General features: G+C 46.5%; 7 protein-coding genes across 7 annotated transcripts; 4 read left to right on the forward strand and 3 right to left on the reverse strand.

The window, feature by feature from the left end:
* The first annotated feature begins 390 nt into the window (after positions 1 to 390).
* On the forward strand, positions 391 to 1562 carry V8C40DRAFT_66925 (DUF4396 domain-containing protein). The gene is made up of 2 exons (XM_083223277.1): positions 391 to 968; positions 1044 to 1562. The coding sequence occupies exons 1-2, from the start codon at positions 605 to 607 to the stop codon at positions 1334 to 1336; spliced, it is 657 nt and encodes a 218-aa protein (XP_083070659.1). The 5' UTR covers positions 391 to 604; the 3' UTR covers positions 1337 to 1562.
* Positions 1563 to 1566: 4 nt separating this feature from the next.
* V8C40DRAFT_252108 (guanylate kinase) lies at positions 1567 to 2543 on the reverse strand. The gene has a single exon (XM_083217315.1). The coding sequence runs from the start codon at positions 2364 to 2366 to the stop codon at positions 1788 to 1790; it is 579 nt and encodes a 192-aa protein (XP_083070660.1). The 5' UTR covers positions 2367 to 2543; the 3' UTR covers positions 1567 to 1787.
* Positions 2544 to 6973: 4430 nt separating this feature from the next.
* On the forward strand, positions 6974 to 8055 carry V8C40DRAFT_281353 (alpha/beta fold hydrolase; the record flags this gene model as incomplete). Its single annotated transcript, XM_083221592.1, has 3 exons — positions 6974 to 7175; positions 7231 to 7905; positions 7951 to 8055. Exons 1-3 carry the CDS (start codon positions 6996 to 6998, stop codon positions 8053 to 8055), a joined length of 960 nt encoding a protein of 319 aa, XP_083070661.1. The 5' UTR covers positions 6974 to 6995.
* A 950-nt stretch (positions 8056 to 9005) lies between these two features.
* V8C40DRAFT_281355 (uncharacterized protein) lies at positions 9006 to 10125 on the forward strand (the record flags this gene model as incomplete). The annotated part of the gene is made up of 1 exon (XM_083221593.1): positions 9006 to 10125. The coding sequence occupies exon 1, from the start codon at positions 9052 to 9054 to the stop codon at positions 10123 to 10125; it is 1074 nt and encodes a 357-aa protein (XP_083070662.1). The 5' UTR covers positions 9006 to 9051.
* A 557-nt stretch (positions 10126 to 10682) lies between these two features.
* Positions 10683 to 11856, reverse strand: V8C40DRAFT_268517 (NAD(P)-binding protein; the record flags this gene model as incomplete). Its single annotated transcript, XM_083219966.1, has 4 exons — positions 10683 to 10828; positions 10888 to 11043; positions 11097 to 11723; positions 11781 to 11856. The coding sequence occupies 4 exons, from the start codon at positions 11854 to 11856 to the stop codon at positions 10683 to 10685; spliced, it is 1005 nt and encodes a 334-aa protein (XP_083070663.1).
* A 526-nt stretch (positions 11857 to 12382) lies between these two features.
* On the forward strand, positions 12383 to 13769 carry V8C40DRAFT_66949 (GroES-like protein). The gene has a single exon (XM_083223278.1). It carries the CDS (start codon positions 12603 to 12605, stop codon positions 13623 to 13625), a length of 1023 nt encoding a protein of 340 aa, XP_083070664.1. The 5' UTR covers positions 12383 to 12602; the 3' UTR covers positions 13626 to 13769.
* A 32-nt stretch (positions 13770 to 13801) lies between these two features.
* V8C40DRAFT_252115 (uncharacterized protein) lies at positions 13802 to 15203 on the reverse strand. Its single transcript, XM_083217316.1, has one exon. It carries the CDS (start codon positions 15036 to 15038, stop codon positions 14145 to 14147), a length of 894 nt encoding a protein of 297 aa, XP_083070665.1. The 5' UTR covers positions 15039 to 15203; the 3' UTR covers positions 13802 to 14144.
* Between the last annotated feature and the right edge of the window lie 776 nt (positions 15204 to 15979).

Here is a 15979-nt window from a genome sequence, read left to right on the forward strand (position 1 = left end):
CTTTCCCACCGTTTTCAGAGCATAAGACACTAATGTCGGAGGCCCTTATCAGCACCATGACATGCACATATACAATAGCTTGCGTCCAATAAAATTCACATGGTTTGCTCAAATGCTTCCAATCTCCATAATCCACATCTCTCCGCAATGATGTGGCATCATTGTAGCCATTCTTTCTTGGGAGGCCTACAAGAGACAAACGCATGCGTTATCCACTAGGTGAGCTTTGGGGACGCCACTGTCTCACAGCAATGATGAGGCTACTACGGGATATTACGCCACTAGCATCTATGGCTTGACTTTCGGGGATCAAGGTTCCCCAGCCACTGTGATAGGCTCAATACTTTGTTCCGAAGAGTGTCGGATATTTGCGCTATTTGTGCGGGCGGAGCTATCGAAACGCCGCATTCAGACAACCGCGTAGATCAACCTCAGTTGTAACATTTACGTCCTCAATTTTATCAGAATTTCACAAGATCTTGCTTTAGAAACCCAATTATTCCATCTGACTTTTGCGCGATTTTTGCCCAACTGCTGAAACTTAAAAAGAGTGGAAGATTATTCTTCTGGAAGATTTTGGGCCTCACTTTTACACATCTGCAATATGAGCGCGACTGTTCTAATCCGCCACTGGCGTCCAAGTGCCGCCTGCTTCCGGGGTATCTTATGGCCTCAATTCTGCTCGAGGTCTTCGCCCGTATGGAGAGCCTATTACTCCAATCAAGTCAGAGCACCTCATCAAAAGACAGATTGCCACGCCACGAAAGCACAAAGCACGACTTCTGAGGCATCCACATCGCGATCAGTGTGGCGCCTCGCCTTCTGGAGCTGCCGGAGGACCTGGAAACGAGCGGGAATCAACACGCTGCGTTGCCTGGCGGGCTGTACGCTTGGTGACTTTTCTGCACTGTGGATGCTGCAAACCTACTACCCAGAACTCGGAATGACCACGATAATGGCTGCATCAAGTAAGTTTTCTCCACGAACCTTCTCGTACGGGAATCTCCACAGGAGGATACCCAGCGACTAAACCATGTACATAGTGGTGTCTGGTATCACAACTTCAATCATCGTTGAAAGCGTTTTACTCCGGCGCGGAGTCGACCAGCTTTCCTGGCCTATGGCGGTCCGCACTGCGATGGGCATGAGCATGGTGTCCATGGTGGCGATGGAAGCCGCAGAGAATATCGTCGACTACCATCTCACGGGCGGCGTAGTGGCCTTGGGAGATCCAAACTTTTGGGTGGCGGCAGCGGTGTCTATGGCCGCCGGATATTTCGCACCGCTGCCATACAACTATCTACGTTTACGAAAGTACGGAAAAGCCTGCCACTGAATCTCATATTCGTATGAGGGGCTGCCAGGTCGGGAAGAAGACAAAGTAAAGTGACATCACATCTATATTCTTTTGCCTTCTTTGCCTTGCTTTTCCCATCGAGATTCGCCAGCACGCTATCGGGGATGTCGGAGATGTTTGCGATCGTGTCGGAGATATAACTTGCCTATCTAACTCACTCCAATTTTCCTCGTATTTAGGTCCAGAAATAGGATAGTTATCATATGATTGTACGATTCCGTAATACTACAGGGTAAATGAACAAAAAGAAACAAAAATATAAACATAGAGAAGCTGTCTTTTCATGCTGGTACTGGATAACGGCCTGCGTAAAATACAAAATAATTCCGTGCGATTGATCCGTCGCCTCAGTCGGTGATAAAAATATGAAATACAAAGCATCGATAACATGAAGAGTATGGAGCTGATGATGATCTGTGAAATCACCACGTTATTCCGTTGATAATATCCAAATAAAGCGTTCAAGTGTGGCGTACGAGACTGCAATATTCTCATTCACAAGAACCATGTCATACAGCCCAGGAGTCTCTGCTTGCTCAAGCTCCTGCTTTGCTTGCTGCAGTCTCTTTTCTATGCTCTCTTCAGTCTCAGTGCTGCGATTCCGAAGTCGAGTCTCCAGTTCTTCAAAATTTGGTGGTTTGATGAAAACGTAGCGGGCGTCAATAACAGCAGTGGCCTCGCGCATTTGCTTGACACCTTCAATGTCAATCTCTAGCACCACTAGCAAGCCTTTTGCCATTTGGTTTTTGATGGTCTGTTTGCTAGTGCCGTAGTAGTTGCCGCTGAAATACGTATATTCGACAAAGGCGTTTTTGGCAATGAGTGATTCGAACTCGGGCTTCGAAACGAAGAAATAGTTGACTCCTTCGATTTCGCCCGCTCGAGGTTGACGCGTAGTATGGGAGACTGTCTTTGTGAAAATGCCAGGATGCTTGTCATGAAGCATTTGAATCAATGTCCCCTTGCCCACTCCCGATGGCCCGGATATAATGATCGGCCGAATATCCATTTCTATTTGCCGTGTTGTTAATTGAAGTTCTACACAGGCACGTTAAGACAGATATGACTTACTAGAATCCATCATACGGCTCTGAAAGCTATGGCAGTGAAAATCAGGATGTTGGCTGCTTTGCAGGTGCACGTTTGAAGATTTGATGGAACGATTCAATGTTTTGAAGAGGATGAGTTACACGATGAACGGTTGGCAAAAGCTGGGGATCAACTCACTGATATAGGTGTGGAGAACTCGTGCCTCAGGCAACAATAACAAAGAGAGACTGTGCCACAACGACCTTTCACCTCAGCAACGAGAAGAATAATTAAGGAGGCTTTGGGGTAGCTTTCCGATGGCGTAGATGGAAAGGTAGAACCCAGTAGATAACATAGCTTTCCTGCTAGAAGGTAAAAACTCAACGATCCACTACAATCTTCACCATAAACTTTAGTACGGACTAGCAATCAAAAATGCGATCTTTAGTAGGTGTTCTCGTCTACTGCCTTATGTGCCTACTAGTAAGCGAGTACCTAATGTAAGTAGGGGGAAAACTAGGTACATATGTACCTATATACCTAAATTTTTTGGGCGCTGTTTACTAGGTATCTACTAGGTATAAATACCCGACATGGATATCGTAAGTTACAGCACCGTTAGCCATAGCCACTGTAGACTACAAGATGATAAGAAAACATGCCGCATGACCAATATAGCCGGTCTTGGTAGAAGACATTTTTCGACACTGTAAATAATACGAAGCAGTAGATAAATTTAAATATAATAGCATTTAGTAGAGAAATAAAAACATAGTAGCAGTTACTAGATAAATATAAATATAGCAGCAGTTATTAAAGAAATATAAATATAGCAGCAGTTATTAAAGAAATATAGATATAATAGCAGTTACTAGAGAAATATAGATATAGTACTCCGTAGCAGATGCTTAGACTTAGGATTTGTAGGCGTATTATTTAAGGCGCGTGTGTTTCTGTCCCCCACTTGGTGGTATTCCTTCCTTGCCAGTATAATAATAGTATAGCCAAAGATTGACTGACGCAGTGATGTCCATAAAAGGAAAAACAATTTCACTACACTTATGGTTATAGGGAGAAGAGTTAATCAGCCCGGTTCACCACAGGTATATATATTTATGATAGTTTAGGTTATGACATTACAACAAAGGACAACTTAATGGTTTTCCAGCGTACATAGGACAGTCCTCCAACACAAGCTAAAGCGCAGCAATAGAACAGCAATTCCTAGCCACCTGCTGAACAACACAGCGACTATAGGGCCAGGACATTATCTTGACCCTCAACTTGTGAACGACAGAGACATAAATCTCGTGCTATCTAGAGCCATTAATAATTAGTCAGTCAAGCGCGGATATGTTTGATCGCACCTAATTGGAAGCAGTAAGGCAAGGATAGCATCTATTGCCTTGAGTATAGTATTCAGTATATAGGCCGCCACAAGGCGACAGGCCGCAAGCACGCAAGTTTCGGCGAAGCTCAGTGCCACAGCCAATGCATTGTTCAATGTATAGATCACACATGATGGCTCTGTTGGGGCATGAGTGTAAATTGTCTGTGGAGGCCAAGGCTAAGAGGCTTGAGAACGACAAGAGCCAGTTTGAAACCTTTGAAGAGAAATGCCCACTAAAGGCCGATGAGAATTATTTAAATGTTTTTTGCTCTCACGTATTTATCTGACACACTATAACTCTCAAGCTGCAGTGTTCTTGTGGTGGCCAAAGTAGGAAACAATGCCGATAAATTTTGGTAGCTTTGTGAAAACGACCTATAATGATTGGATACCCCAATCCTATACACAACATGACGAAAGTCTGAGGAATGCAACTCTGATTGGACTATGTTTTCCATCAAGCACAAATCTTCTGTATACAAGCATCATATGACCCTAATCTTTCCCAAAAACTTGCTTTTTATGCCACTCGAGTCACACTACGCTTTACGATGCACAAGTAAAGGAAGATTTGAAGAATCTTTGACAACAAATTAGTAATTTTATTACACATTATTTATAGCGAGGATCAGTATCAATTAGGATATGTAGTCAAGTATTCATCCCTCTGAAAATCGGTGAATCATTCGGTGGCTGCGTGGTAAGTGGTCATATCCCCATTGCCCCATCAGGGCAGTAATTTGGCGATTAGAATGACTACGGAACCAAAAAGAAACCTACACAGAATAAGTACTCAGAATCGGCATTAATATATTGTCTCATCATCTTAAACTTATCGTAGGCTCCGAAAAATCGTGAGCAAGCTATCTAGGAAGCACCTGTTTCCCGTGTTACATCTGCGCCTGTATTTCCCGTGTTACAGCTGCGCCTGTAAGGTAATACAACAATGATGTATGGCCCTCGTCATAAATATTACTATTGCCTTTCATCAGCCATATCTATTACATTGACTTCTCTCCAAGTTTTATCTTACCAGCTCTCATTCATTGTCCTTTGGAATATGTCTCAAAACATCTCACATAGCTCAAACGCCTCGCTCGTGGAACATCTCTGGGCCAACGGACTAATCCATAGCCCGCTGGTCAAATCAGCATTTTTAAAGGTAGACCGCGGCCATTATGTCAATTGTAATGACCCATATGGAGACAGGCCACAAATCATCGGATACCAGGCAACAATAAGTGCACCATACATGCATGCCAAAGCCGCTGAGCTCCTCCTACCATATCTAATACCAAGATGTGTTTATCCACAACAGAACACCAGTGAGGTATATCCGGCTAGCAATGGCACAATACCACGCAGAATCCTTGATATTGGCAGCGGCAGTGGTTATTTGGTTCACCTGTTCGCGGAAATCGCTGGCAAGACGGCCCTCGTGGTTGGTGTTGACCATCAGGAGGATCTCAGAAAGCTTGGTGAAGCAAATATGCGAAAATCTGCTAATGGAGCTAAGTTGATTGCGTCTGGGCAGGTACGCTTTTGTTGTGGTGACGGTCACAAGGGGTGGTCCGAACCAGATGGTCACCAAGCGGCCGGTTGGAATGTTATCCATGTTGGTGCAACAGCAATCAAACTTTACGATGAGCTAGTACAGCAACTGAGTAGCCCCGGGCGCATGTTTATCCCCATAGTCGAAGAAGAAGGTAATTGGTTCTCAGATACTTACGTTTGGACGGTGGATAAAGATATTAACGGAAACTTGACAATTGCAAAACATTTCAAAGCTTCGTTCGTGTCACTTAAGGAGAGTGGGTTGGGATTCGAATAACAAGATGAGGCTAGATCCTTAAACATCTAAGTTATGACATAGCATTCTGCCCCTAGGCATCTCTAGGACTCTAGGTGGGTAGGCTAGGCTAGGAGCTTGTGAGTCACCTAAATCTACAATCTTCATCGCATCACCATATTTACCAAAGATTGTACTAGCCAATCAAATGTTACAAGCTTATTTAGTACATAGATCACTCACCGTTTTTTTTCTTGGGCTTCATGGTGGTTTTAAGCTACTTTAATTATACTTTGCTTCTCCTGTCTTTATACTTCCCTTCTTTGGACCGTCTGATTATACGCTCATAATCTTGTCGATTGTGGATTTGGTTGTTTGTTCAGCATCTTACTATGGGGCCGCGTACGACGGCCAACGACTTCGTACACTCATACATACAGTAAAGATATCTACGTCTAGTAAAACTATCTACGTCTAGTAAAAATTATTTACATCTAGTAAAGATATCTATGTCTAGTAAATATATCTATGTCTGATAAAGATATCTATGTCTAGGAAAGACATTTATATCTAGAAAAAAATATCTATGTCTAATAGATGCATTTCTATCTAATACAGACACCTTTCAAGTGCTCACAAACAGGCCAAATATTATCTCCGAAGAAGTTAGTTCGACACATCCCCTCGTAAAATACTGTCTCCCTTGTTGTTCAGGCGCACATAGTTCAAACTCAGTAATAAACTTTTATTAGTGGTTATACTTTATAACCCAGATTTCCAAGTTTGCTAATAATGGTAGCTATTACCGATCAGCTTCACCTATTGATGAAATCTGGGTTTAAAACTCAAGGCTGGAGCATAGTCATGATAGCGTTTACGAACTCTTTTTATCTTGTTTATAAATATAACCTCTATACCTCCCACTTACGTCTCATCTATAGATTTAATTATATGTCTAATGGTGAAATACATGTCTATGCTTACTAGACGGAATGTCTTCAAGTGTTTGTCAAATTTTATAATGCGTCTTTAACCCATTGCATTTCGTCATGCTTTGATGTCCGGCCTTACCGGGATGATTCCTCACCCAATACAAAAGCAATGACAAAATATAATTTCAGAGCACTAGGAATCCTTAATAAATGCTTCTTGGAGCTAACTCTTAAGCGCTTACAGTTCATTTATTGTAACTCCATCTGTCCATTGATGTGGAATCTGACAGGTTGCCCGGATTTTAGGGTGGGCTTGTCCTATACTAGCATATACCTCTTTTGAGATTGCTCTTTCTAGAAATTACACGCAAAGAGCATCTTTTACCGCTAGTCTCGTAGGAAATATTTAGATGCAATATATAAGGCAAAGCAATCGCAAATTTGTTCCATCTCTTTCAATTCACATCAACTTGATACAACAGAGCGCCAAATGCAACAATGCTATACAAAGTCACTACGCTGGTAACAGCCTTGCTTGCAGGCTCGGTGGTAGCAACGGCTCCAAGCTGGGATGAATGGGCACATGGACGAGTAGTGGTGAACAACATCACTATGCACTACCGATATGCTGGACATGGGCCACCGCTATTGCTTGTGCACGGCAACCCACAGCACAGTGTAAGCTTTCTGTTTGACAATGGCGGCAATTGGCAGCTAATGACTCTATTTAAAGATTACCTGGCGTCTTCTAGGCCCATTGATGGCTGAAAAGTACACCGTTATTGCACCTGATAATCGCGGTATGGGTGATAGTACGATCCCACCTGACGGCGACTACACTTCTGAAGCCATGGCATCAGATCTCGAGGGACTGCTCGACTACCTCAACATAACAAAAGCCAACATATTCTCACACGATAAAGGAACTGGAGCTGCAGTAGCGCTGGCCATGAAACGACCTTCTTTAGTCGCGGCACTGGGTGTTGTCGAGTACGGGTTGCCTGGCCATGGCTACGAACAAGCGTGGACGCCGACTTACACCTGGGACACATACGGACTGTGGCCACTTGCTGCGTGGGCTGTGCCGGATGAGGCCGAGCGCTTCATGGAAGGCAAAGAACGCGAAGTTGTCCTGTCATTCTTTTTCCATGCGTCGTACACGGGTATATCTGGATTCCCAGCCTACGCTATCGATTCGGTTGTCGACAGCTTGCGCAAGCCGGGCGGTCTCAGAGCCATGTTTGGCGCCTTTGCCGCGAGGACCATGGGACTGGACGCCGAATTTTTCAGTGCGCTGAACAAGAAGCCTCTGACTGTGCCGTTCCTTGCCATGGCCGGTGAAGCCAGCTTGGCAGATGTGTTGAAACCTGTTTGGGGACCTATTGGAAAGAATACCGTGTTGGATATTGTTCCGCAGTCTGGCCATTTTCCTGCCGACGAGAATCCTGAGTAGCTGGAGCAGCGATTGAACAAGTTTTTCGATCCGTATCTGCATCAGCTCAAGGTTGTGGATTTGTCAGTTCTTAAGAACCGCGTCACTCTTGTGCCACCGATCTAAAAGATTAGTTGAGACGTAGCTTGACTGGCCAAGAACCCAACTGAGTAAACAGCATCAGCCTTTTATGGTTTGTCTTAACTTGGCACCGAGCCCAATCGGACAACACTAGTATTGAATCCTTAATAAAGAGTGTTGGATTTATAACCATGGCTATTCGCAAATTAATGATTGCACTCGCGAGGCCACTGTGGTGTAGTTGATGGTTGTGAAAATGTTGTGGACTGCTGCCGGAGAGTGGGTTGGTATAGTTACAACCCAGCTATATAGCTGTGTGACAACTCCTTGCTTCCCCTTAGCCTCACAGTAAATAGATAATTATCGGCTCCTCTTTTGCTGATCCAGTAGGCCCGAACTGCTTACGAATAATTTACAAACACCACAACGCCGAAAAACGTAGTTATGATGCTAACTAGGCTCTTAAAAGCCTAACCCCGTCAAAGTCCGGGACCCAACGACCTGGTTTCAACACATAGGAATCTCACCGACCGGGCAGACACTACCGAGCTAGCATACGCGTACATCACGAGTAAGTAAAGACTATACTATGTGTTTTCAATGACTTAGGACAAACTCAGCATATAGAGTTAGCTACGGCTTTTTCCGGCCCCGGCATTAACACCGTGATTCCTTACGTCGCTTCTCTAGGAGCTATAGGTGGATAACTACAAGTGCTTAGTATAGCTTAGACGGCCAACCCGCAATTCAGTGGAGAGACTGGTCATAGGGGCCTCCTAGGAGAAGATGTTCATGCCCAGTATGGCCTTTGCTCAATTTGTCATTGGCGCGGTGGTTAGACGGAGTTGATGGGGAGTTTAATCGTCCTTAAGTGGTTGGTCAGTTAGTTGATAAGGGATGAAAGCAGAAGGGACACCAATGCTGGTTCTAAAATGTCCGGCAAAGGCTCCGTGGGATAGTAATATAAATGTCTTTGCTCCTCGCATCGCTCTTCCGTGTCACACTAGACATCTTTTGTTACTAGTCCAAGACTTCACGACGATGCAATCTCTCAATGTCCTCCTAGCCAGTCTGGTGGCCTTCTCAGCCCCAGCGGTCGCCGCCCCTTCATCACCATCCTCCGTCTCCCTGTCTTCCAAGGTCATCGGCCAACTTCCAGACGGCACTTGGCTGGAGAACCTCGCGGTGCGACCCAATGGCGACATCCTCACCACGCTTCTCTTCCCCTATGGGGCTATTTACACCATTCGACAGTCCCCACAAGGCCTGCATGGCTTGGAGCTGCTTGCCAACTTTACTTCTGTCAATTCTCTCGGTGGCATCTCTCCCGTAGCCGTAGCCAGCGGCCTCGAAACTTATGTCGTAGTCGGCGCCAACACTACTGCTCTCTCGCAGCCCATCCGTGGCACGTTCAGTGCTTGGACCGTCACATTCCAGCCGACGAAATCAGGCGCCACTCACGAACAAGTCAGCATCAATAAGGTCAGCGACATGAGTCCCAACAGCACCTTTCTCAACGGCGTCATCAGTATACCCGACGTGCCTCGCGCAGTCCTCGTTTCCGACTCTGCGGCTGGCAGCGTCGGCTATCTCGACATCTCGACAGGCGAGCTTGACCCGAACGCCTTTGTCTTCCCCGAGATGCAACCTGTTCCGGGCGGTGCTTTTCCACTGGGCATTGACGGCATCCGTATCCACGACGGCTACCTCTACTGGACCAACACTCTTCGCGTCGTCATCTACCGCGTCGCCCTGGCCGCTTCTGGTTATCCTGCTGCAGGCGCTACACCAGAGGTCGTTGCCAACCTGACGTCGCTTGCCCACGGCCTTGATGACTTTGCTTTCGATTCTCGTGGAAACATTCTTGCCGCCACCAACTTTGATAACTCGGTCTTGTATGTTGACACGCGCACCGGAGACGCCAAGACCATCTTGGGCGGCGAGGACGACATTACCTTTGCCGGCTGCACGGGCGTGTCCCTTGGACGGGGATGGGCTGAACCCAATACTTTCTTTGTGAGCACATCTGGTGGGTTGGCTAATCCTGTCGGTGGAAACAGAACAGCTGGTGCAAGTATTGTGTCTGTGGTGGCTTCAGGGACTTTATGTAGTTGATTGGTCAAGAAACAGACTGGGCGTGGTTCACCTCTGTAGGTAATCTTGCTAGGTTCTTAGACCACTAGAAAAGGGAAAGCCATGTGAATCTCTTTGTTCAACCATTTTGAGATCAGGGGAGATAGACATACATCCAAAATTTATAAATTAATAACTAATTCTTCTTATATTACAATGAGCCTATTCTAAGGTTAGGAGCTTTCCGTAAAGATATCAACACGATAGTGCTGGGGGGGTATTTACGAAGCTATCAGGCTCAATCCAACACAGATGTCGTGAAGTGCTTCCTACCGTGCACTTGGACAACTGATTCCTATCTTTGGTATCGATTTTGGACCAAGAAATGCATTCACAGTAGTCATCAGGACAAGGGTCTCACTCAATAGTTACGGGAGATTGAAGTTAGCACCAGGAGACTTATGCCCGTATATGCAAGGATAGCTACAGTATCTCATCTAACGATTTCAAGTTAACAAAACAGCTTAAATATTTCTATTCCTCAGTGGCATTCTATTTTACTAATTTAAGTCTTTGACAGCAACATTCTAATGCTTGATTCAAAACTGTTCCCCAACGATCTTGTTACTAAGGTCCCACAGCTTGTGTGCCTCGTCAATATCCGCCGAGTGGGCTGCTAGGACTTTCACGTCCTCTCCCTTCAAGAGGGGTTTAGTATCATGCAAGAAGAAGATCTCTTCGTTGGCTGTTACAGGTGTTTAGTATCCATCAAATCGCATCAGTACGTGGTAAAGCACAACTTACGAGGAAGGGTTGGATCCAGTGCTGCTCTCAATTGAGTAGAGCAGCCTTGTTGCAGTGTCTTTGGCGGGTATCTTTCCTTTTTATGCTCTGCTAGCAGATCCATGAACGATTTTGTCGACTCGTCATTTAGGTGGCGAATAAGGCTCGTTCGAATTGCTTAGAGCTGGGGTTAGTCGAAGGAAGCTATTACAAGTGCGCAGTCAACTCACATCCGGGATTTAGAGTATACGCAGCGATGCCCTGCGAACGGAATTTCTCATTCAAGGAAATTGTCATCAGAATGTTGGCAGTCTTGCTTTGGCCATATGCTTTCCACGGATTGTATTCTTTCCCATTTCCAAAGGTAAGGTCGTCAAACCGAATGCCTGAGAAAATGTTGCCGTAACTGGAGACGGTAACAATGCGAGGAGTACCTGGACCACCGATTTCACCACTAGGATTGGGTCGGACGGCGGCCAGTACCTTGGGCATGATGAGATTTGCCAAAAGGAAGTGTCCAATATGGTTGGTGCCAAAGTGTGCTTCGAGCTTATCCTCTGTCAATTGTAGACTCGGCAGAGCCATGACACCGGCATTGAGCATCAACACATCAATTTGGGGGATGGAGGCATCATCATTAATTTCCTTTGCTGCCTTGCGCACGCTGGCAAGCGACTCAAGGTCAAGTTGGACAAACTTGACGTCGATGGATGAGCCGATAGACTTGACCTTGTCGACCACAGACTTTGTTTTCTCCCACGAACGGCCCATAAAGACAATTTGGGCGGGAGATGCGCGGGCTAGAGAATAGGCCGACTCTGCTCCTAGACCACCCTCACTTGACCCGGTGATGACAACTTAGACGTCAGGTCAGCCATATGATTGAAAGGGTTGTGCATACGGACATTACATACAACGTCTACCCTTGACATTTTCAGAGAATCTGTCGACAACCTCGTTGCCTTCTGTCTCGAATCCCCATTGCACCATTTTGAAAGAAGTTCTAAATGCTTTTTGATGGAATTGGTTAGTGATTAAGCGCAACCGATTCATCCTCTCAGTCAAGGTTCACGTCGCAGAGCCAGTCCATGTTGATTATATATCGCAACTCGCATCCTCGACGAGACACGGGCATCTAGTTCAATAACCACCATCTCTAATGCACATACGTAACCTGGCCAACTAGGACATAATGTCCTATCCCCGGTCCTTATATGCGAGGATAGACGCAAGTTAGCGGATTGGCTAAGTGATGGTGCGGCCCACAGATCGGACGGTCAGATCCAGAAATATACGAGCCCACCTACGAGGGTCCTGCGTTTATCGCCGATTTTAGGTTACGGTGATAACCATTCAACGGCTTCAAATGAATGTTTCGCAGTCGGACTTGAAGATTTGATCAGAAATTGTCATCACTTGGTCATCAGTCGTAATCACTTTTTTTTTGTTTCGACTTTCACTGTATCAATTGAGCTACCGGTTTCCTTTACACCGACTACGGGGGAATTCTCCGGAGTATCCATGGATTAGAATGATGATAGAAAAGTCCATTCACTAGAAGACTATTGAGATATATGTTTCATCAAATGAAACCAGGCCGTATTCTGTTCGTGAAACTATATAGCTTCCGCTTAGACCTTCCACAGTTTGTTGAAAATACTTAGATTTCCACCCCATTCTTGTTAAGCCATAGACTTTCCGACGCTATTCCAATATTTCAACCAAGCCCAGACACTATGGCCTCTCTACCGACAACCTACAAAGCCGTGGTACAAAAGTCCGCCACGGATACCTGGCAACTATCAGATGTCCCTCTTCAACACCCCAAGGCCAACCAGGTCCTAGTCAAGGTCCTGGCTTGCGGTGTTTGCTTCAGTGATGTGATGATTGGTACAGGCGAAATGGGTGACATTTTCCCTCGTGTACTTGGTCACGAAATTGTCGGGGATATTGTCGAGGTTGGCCCAGGTGTTACTATCTTTCAAGAAGGCCAGCGCGTTGGTGGTGCCTGGCACGGTGGCCATGATGGTATCTGCCGACAATGCCAGCGGAGCATCTTCCAGTTGTGCGATAATGCGGCAATCAACGGCGTTACACAGGACGGCGGTTTTGCCGAGTACGTGATTCTACGGACAGAGGCAGTTGTCCGTATTCCCAAGGAGCTTGATCCGGCCAAGACGGCCCCTCTTCTATGCGCTGGCGTTACAGTCTTTAACGGTATTCGAAAGCTGCACGTCGAGCAGGGCGCTGTTGTTGCCGTTCAAGGCCTGGGTGGCCTTGGCCACTTGGCCGTCCAATACGCCAACAAAATGGGCTATGAGGTGGTCGCTATATCGACAGGCGATGATAAGGCTACCTTCGCCAAGCAACTCGGTGCCCATCACTATATCAACTCTAAGAAATCCAACGTTTCTGAAGAGCTCATGAAGCTTGGCGGTGCCGCCATTGCCGTGCAGACTGCGCCTGACCCTACCGTCTATGGGCCTTTAATGAAAGGCCTCGCCGTTGAGGGCAAGCTGCTCAACCTGGCTGTTGGGGCGCCTTTTGAGGTTGAGCCGGGAGTTATTAACATGAGAGCAGCCGCAGTCCAGGGATGGCCGAGCGGACATGCCTTGGATAGTGAAGAAGCGATTCGCTTTGCAATGCTGCACGGAGTTGAGTGCATGGTGGAGACTTATCCGCTAGCCGAGACACAGAAGGCGATTGAGAGTCTGGTGTCTGGGAAGCCAAGATTTAGGAATGTTTTGGTGATGCAGTAATTTTCGGTTCAAGATAATGGACAACTCGGAATAATATGAAAGAGTGCCACGAGGGAAAACAGAGTTTATCATAGAGGGGGATCCGGGCATGAATATATATGAAGAAACTTATCAAACCACAAATAAATAGAAAAACCTTACACAGATAATTAACAGATCTTGTAGAACTATTTGTGCTTTATATCCACACCGATCGGTGGTAGTGTTAACATTAAGATGCAGGTCGAAGCGGGTGGCAAGATCATTTCAGTTGCAGGCCTTAGCACGCTATTGGTCCTGGACCGGATGGATGGGCTACTCTGATCACAGCCACCGGCAGGGGTTATATGGAGAGAGCCGTTCATTGAGTAAATCTGAACCCGTGCGCCGATTAAATCGTGTCTTAAATGACATATTATGTGACTATAAACTTCCCTGCTATTTGACAATGTGTCCAAGGGACTACCAGATTAACTATATACAGTATGCGATTGAACAGTTGTCAACACCCAGCAACAAGGCTACATATTATGCAACGTCCTACCATAACAACATAGCTATAGACATGAATAGGGCTAGCGGGCTAGTGAGGAGGACAGTAGAGGCCGATGAGTCACTAGTAGTAGCCGCCTCGGCATCAACAACCGCAGTTCCAGTCTCACTACCAACAGTTCCGCTTGCAGTGCTTGTAGTTCCAGTAGATTTCGCCGGAGCTGAAGACGAGGAATGCGATGGCTTAGGACACGGGTTCTTGTACACAAATTGCTCAGGCGCGCCCTTGCAAGTCGTCGCAGCTGAAGCGTCGTAGGTGCCATTCGGATACATCCAACAGGAGCCCGAAGCGTAGGGCGAATTGTCTGGGTTGTGTGGATTAAAGACGGCGTAGCTGCAGGAATCGGCCTTTGCGCACTGACTCAGACAGTCTGTTGCGCCTGAACTAGCGGTACAACTGCTGAAGCAGTCATCATCTGGTGTCGGATACCCGCAAACCGATGCGATGGCAGAGGGCGTTGCAGTCGCCGCGCAACTGTCCGAGCCCGTGGGTGTGCCTTTGCCTCCTTTGCCTTTGCACACGGGCTGGCTGTAGACAAACAGATAGTCGTTGGCGTCGGCGCAGCTAGAGCTGCCGGCGCTCGCATCGTAGCTTTCGCCTGGATACAGCCAGCAAGAGCCTACGCCCGTGTAGGGGTTGCCCTCGGCGAAGATGACAAAGTTGCAGGGAGGATGGGCATTGCAATAGTCCCAGCAGGAAGCTCTGCTATCCTCGGCGACGGCGAAGTCGGGACCTGGTTCTGGATAGTTGCAGAGACTGGCGATGAGGGAGGCTGTGCAGGTTGGGGCTGCAGAGGTGGAAGTTGGAGATGGAGTTGTTGCAGCGAGAACTGGCAAAGCGCGCAACAGGGCGACTGACGCCCAGAAAGGAGTGATCATCATAGTAGCGAGCGTGTGAACGGTAACGAGTGTGGTTTGTAGCGATCGTGATGATGGTAGAGAGCGAGTGTTGTTGGTTGTTGGCTGAGTTGAAGAAATTAATCGTGACAGAAGGATTCAGACAAACACGTGATGTATCAGGGGCCGCCGAAAGAGGGCAACGCCGAGCATCAATCCTATTAAGAGCTAGTTAGTTCTTCATTTTTATTTAGAAAAAGTTAGCAACCTCTTCCTTTGTCGTGAACATCAGGTACAACTTTCATCATTGCGTGACCAGGTTCCATCAGTCGCTACTTTGCTGATGTAAACATACATAACCTTAATTCCAGGGCCATTAGGTTAAAAGATCTGCGTGCGCGGAAGTGGAATTGCAATCTGAGAATTAGCCATGGTGCTTGGGCAACCGAAGACCCTAGCTTCATGGAGCCATCTACAATTTAGTCCAGCAAAGGAAAAGACTGGACACGTCAGGTTCATTGTAAATATCTCCCCAGTGTGGAGAAAACCCGGTTTCTTGAATTTAGTTAAAATGGACATATCATAGGATTGATCGTAGCTATTATTGGTTGCAAGTTGTGTGACAAACAGCATATTTATCCTTTATGTTGGTGGAACGGTAGTTCGATTGGCCCCCAAACCAGACCACAGCAGCCACAACACACTCATCGTCCAACCGAACACACTCGCTTCGACAGTTCGGGGACTGTGGCTTGCGAGAAGCGATCCCCGCCTTGACAATTGACCAGGATATGGGAAATTGAAAATCCACGTGGTCGCGGGCTGGAGCAGCCACACATTGCGGGAGGTGGGGGATTTTCTGCCACTAAAGATGCCAGCTGGAAGCACTCCTATGAATCACTCACATACGGGCAACACTCATTTAGAAGTAGGTAAATCGTATTGCGTAACCAAATACTTTTCTGAATTGCTGAAAACAGCTCTTC

The sequence above is a fragment of the Trichoderma camerunense genome (assembly GCF_050948025.1).
Source record: "Trichoderma camerunense strain CBS 138272 chromosome Unknown V8C40scaffold_15, whole genome shotgun sequence".
NCBI lineage: Eukaryota > Fungi > Ascomycota > Sordariomycetes > Hypocreales > Hypocreaceae > Trichoderma > Trichoderma camerunense.

What these genes read in the sequence shown, in the direction of transcription:
- V8C40DRAFT_66925 (XM_083223277.1), top strand. Translation starts at nt 605, where the DNA reads ATGAGCGCGACTGTTCTAATCCGCCACTGGCGTCCAAGTGCCGCCTGC. An exon ending in CACGATAATGGCTGCATCAA is followed by an intron (nt 969 to 1,043) that starts GTAAGTTTTCTC and finishes CCATGTACATAG; the next exon opens with TGGTGTCTGGTATCACAACT.
- V8C40DRAFT_252108 (XM_083217315.1), bottom strand. Translation starts at nt 2,366, where the DNA reads ATGGATATTCGGCCGATCATTATATCCGGGCCATCGGGAGTGGGCAAG.
- V8C40DRAFT_66949 (XM_083223278.1), top strand. Translation starts at nt 12,603, where the DNA reads ATGGCCTCTCTACCGACAACCTACAAAGCCGTGGTACAAAAGTCCGCC.
- V8C40DRAFT_252115 (XM_083217316.1), bottom strand. Translation starts at nt 15,038, where the DNA reads ATGATGATCACTCCTTTCTGGGCGTCAGTCGCCCTGTTGCGCGCTTTG.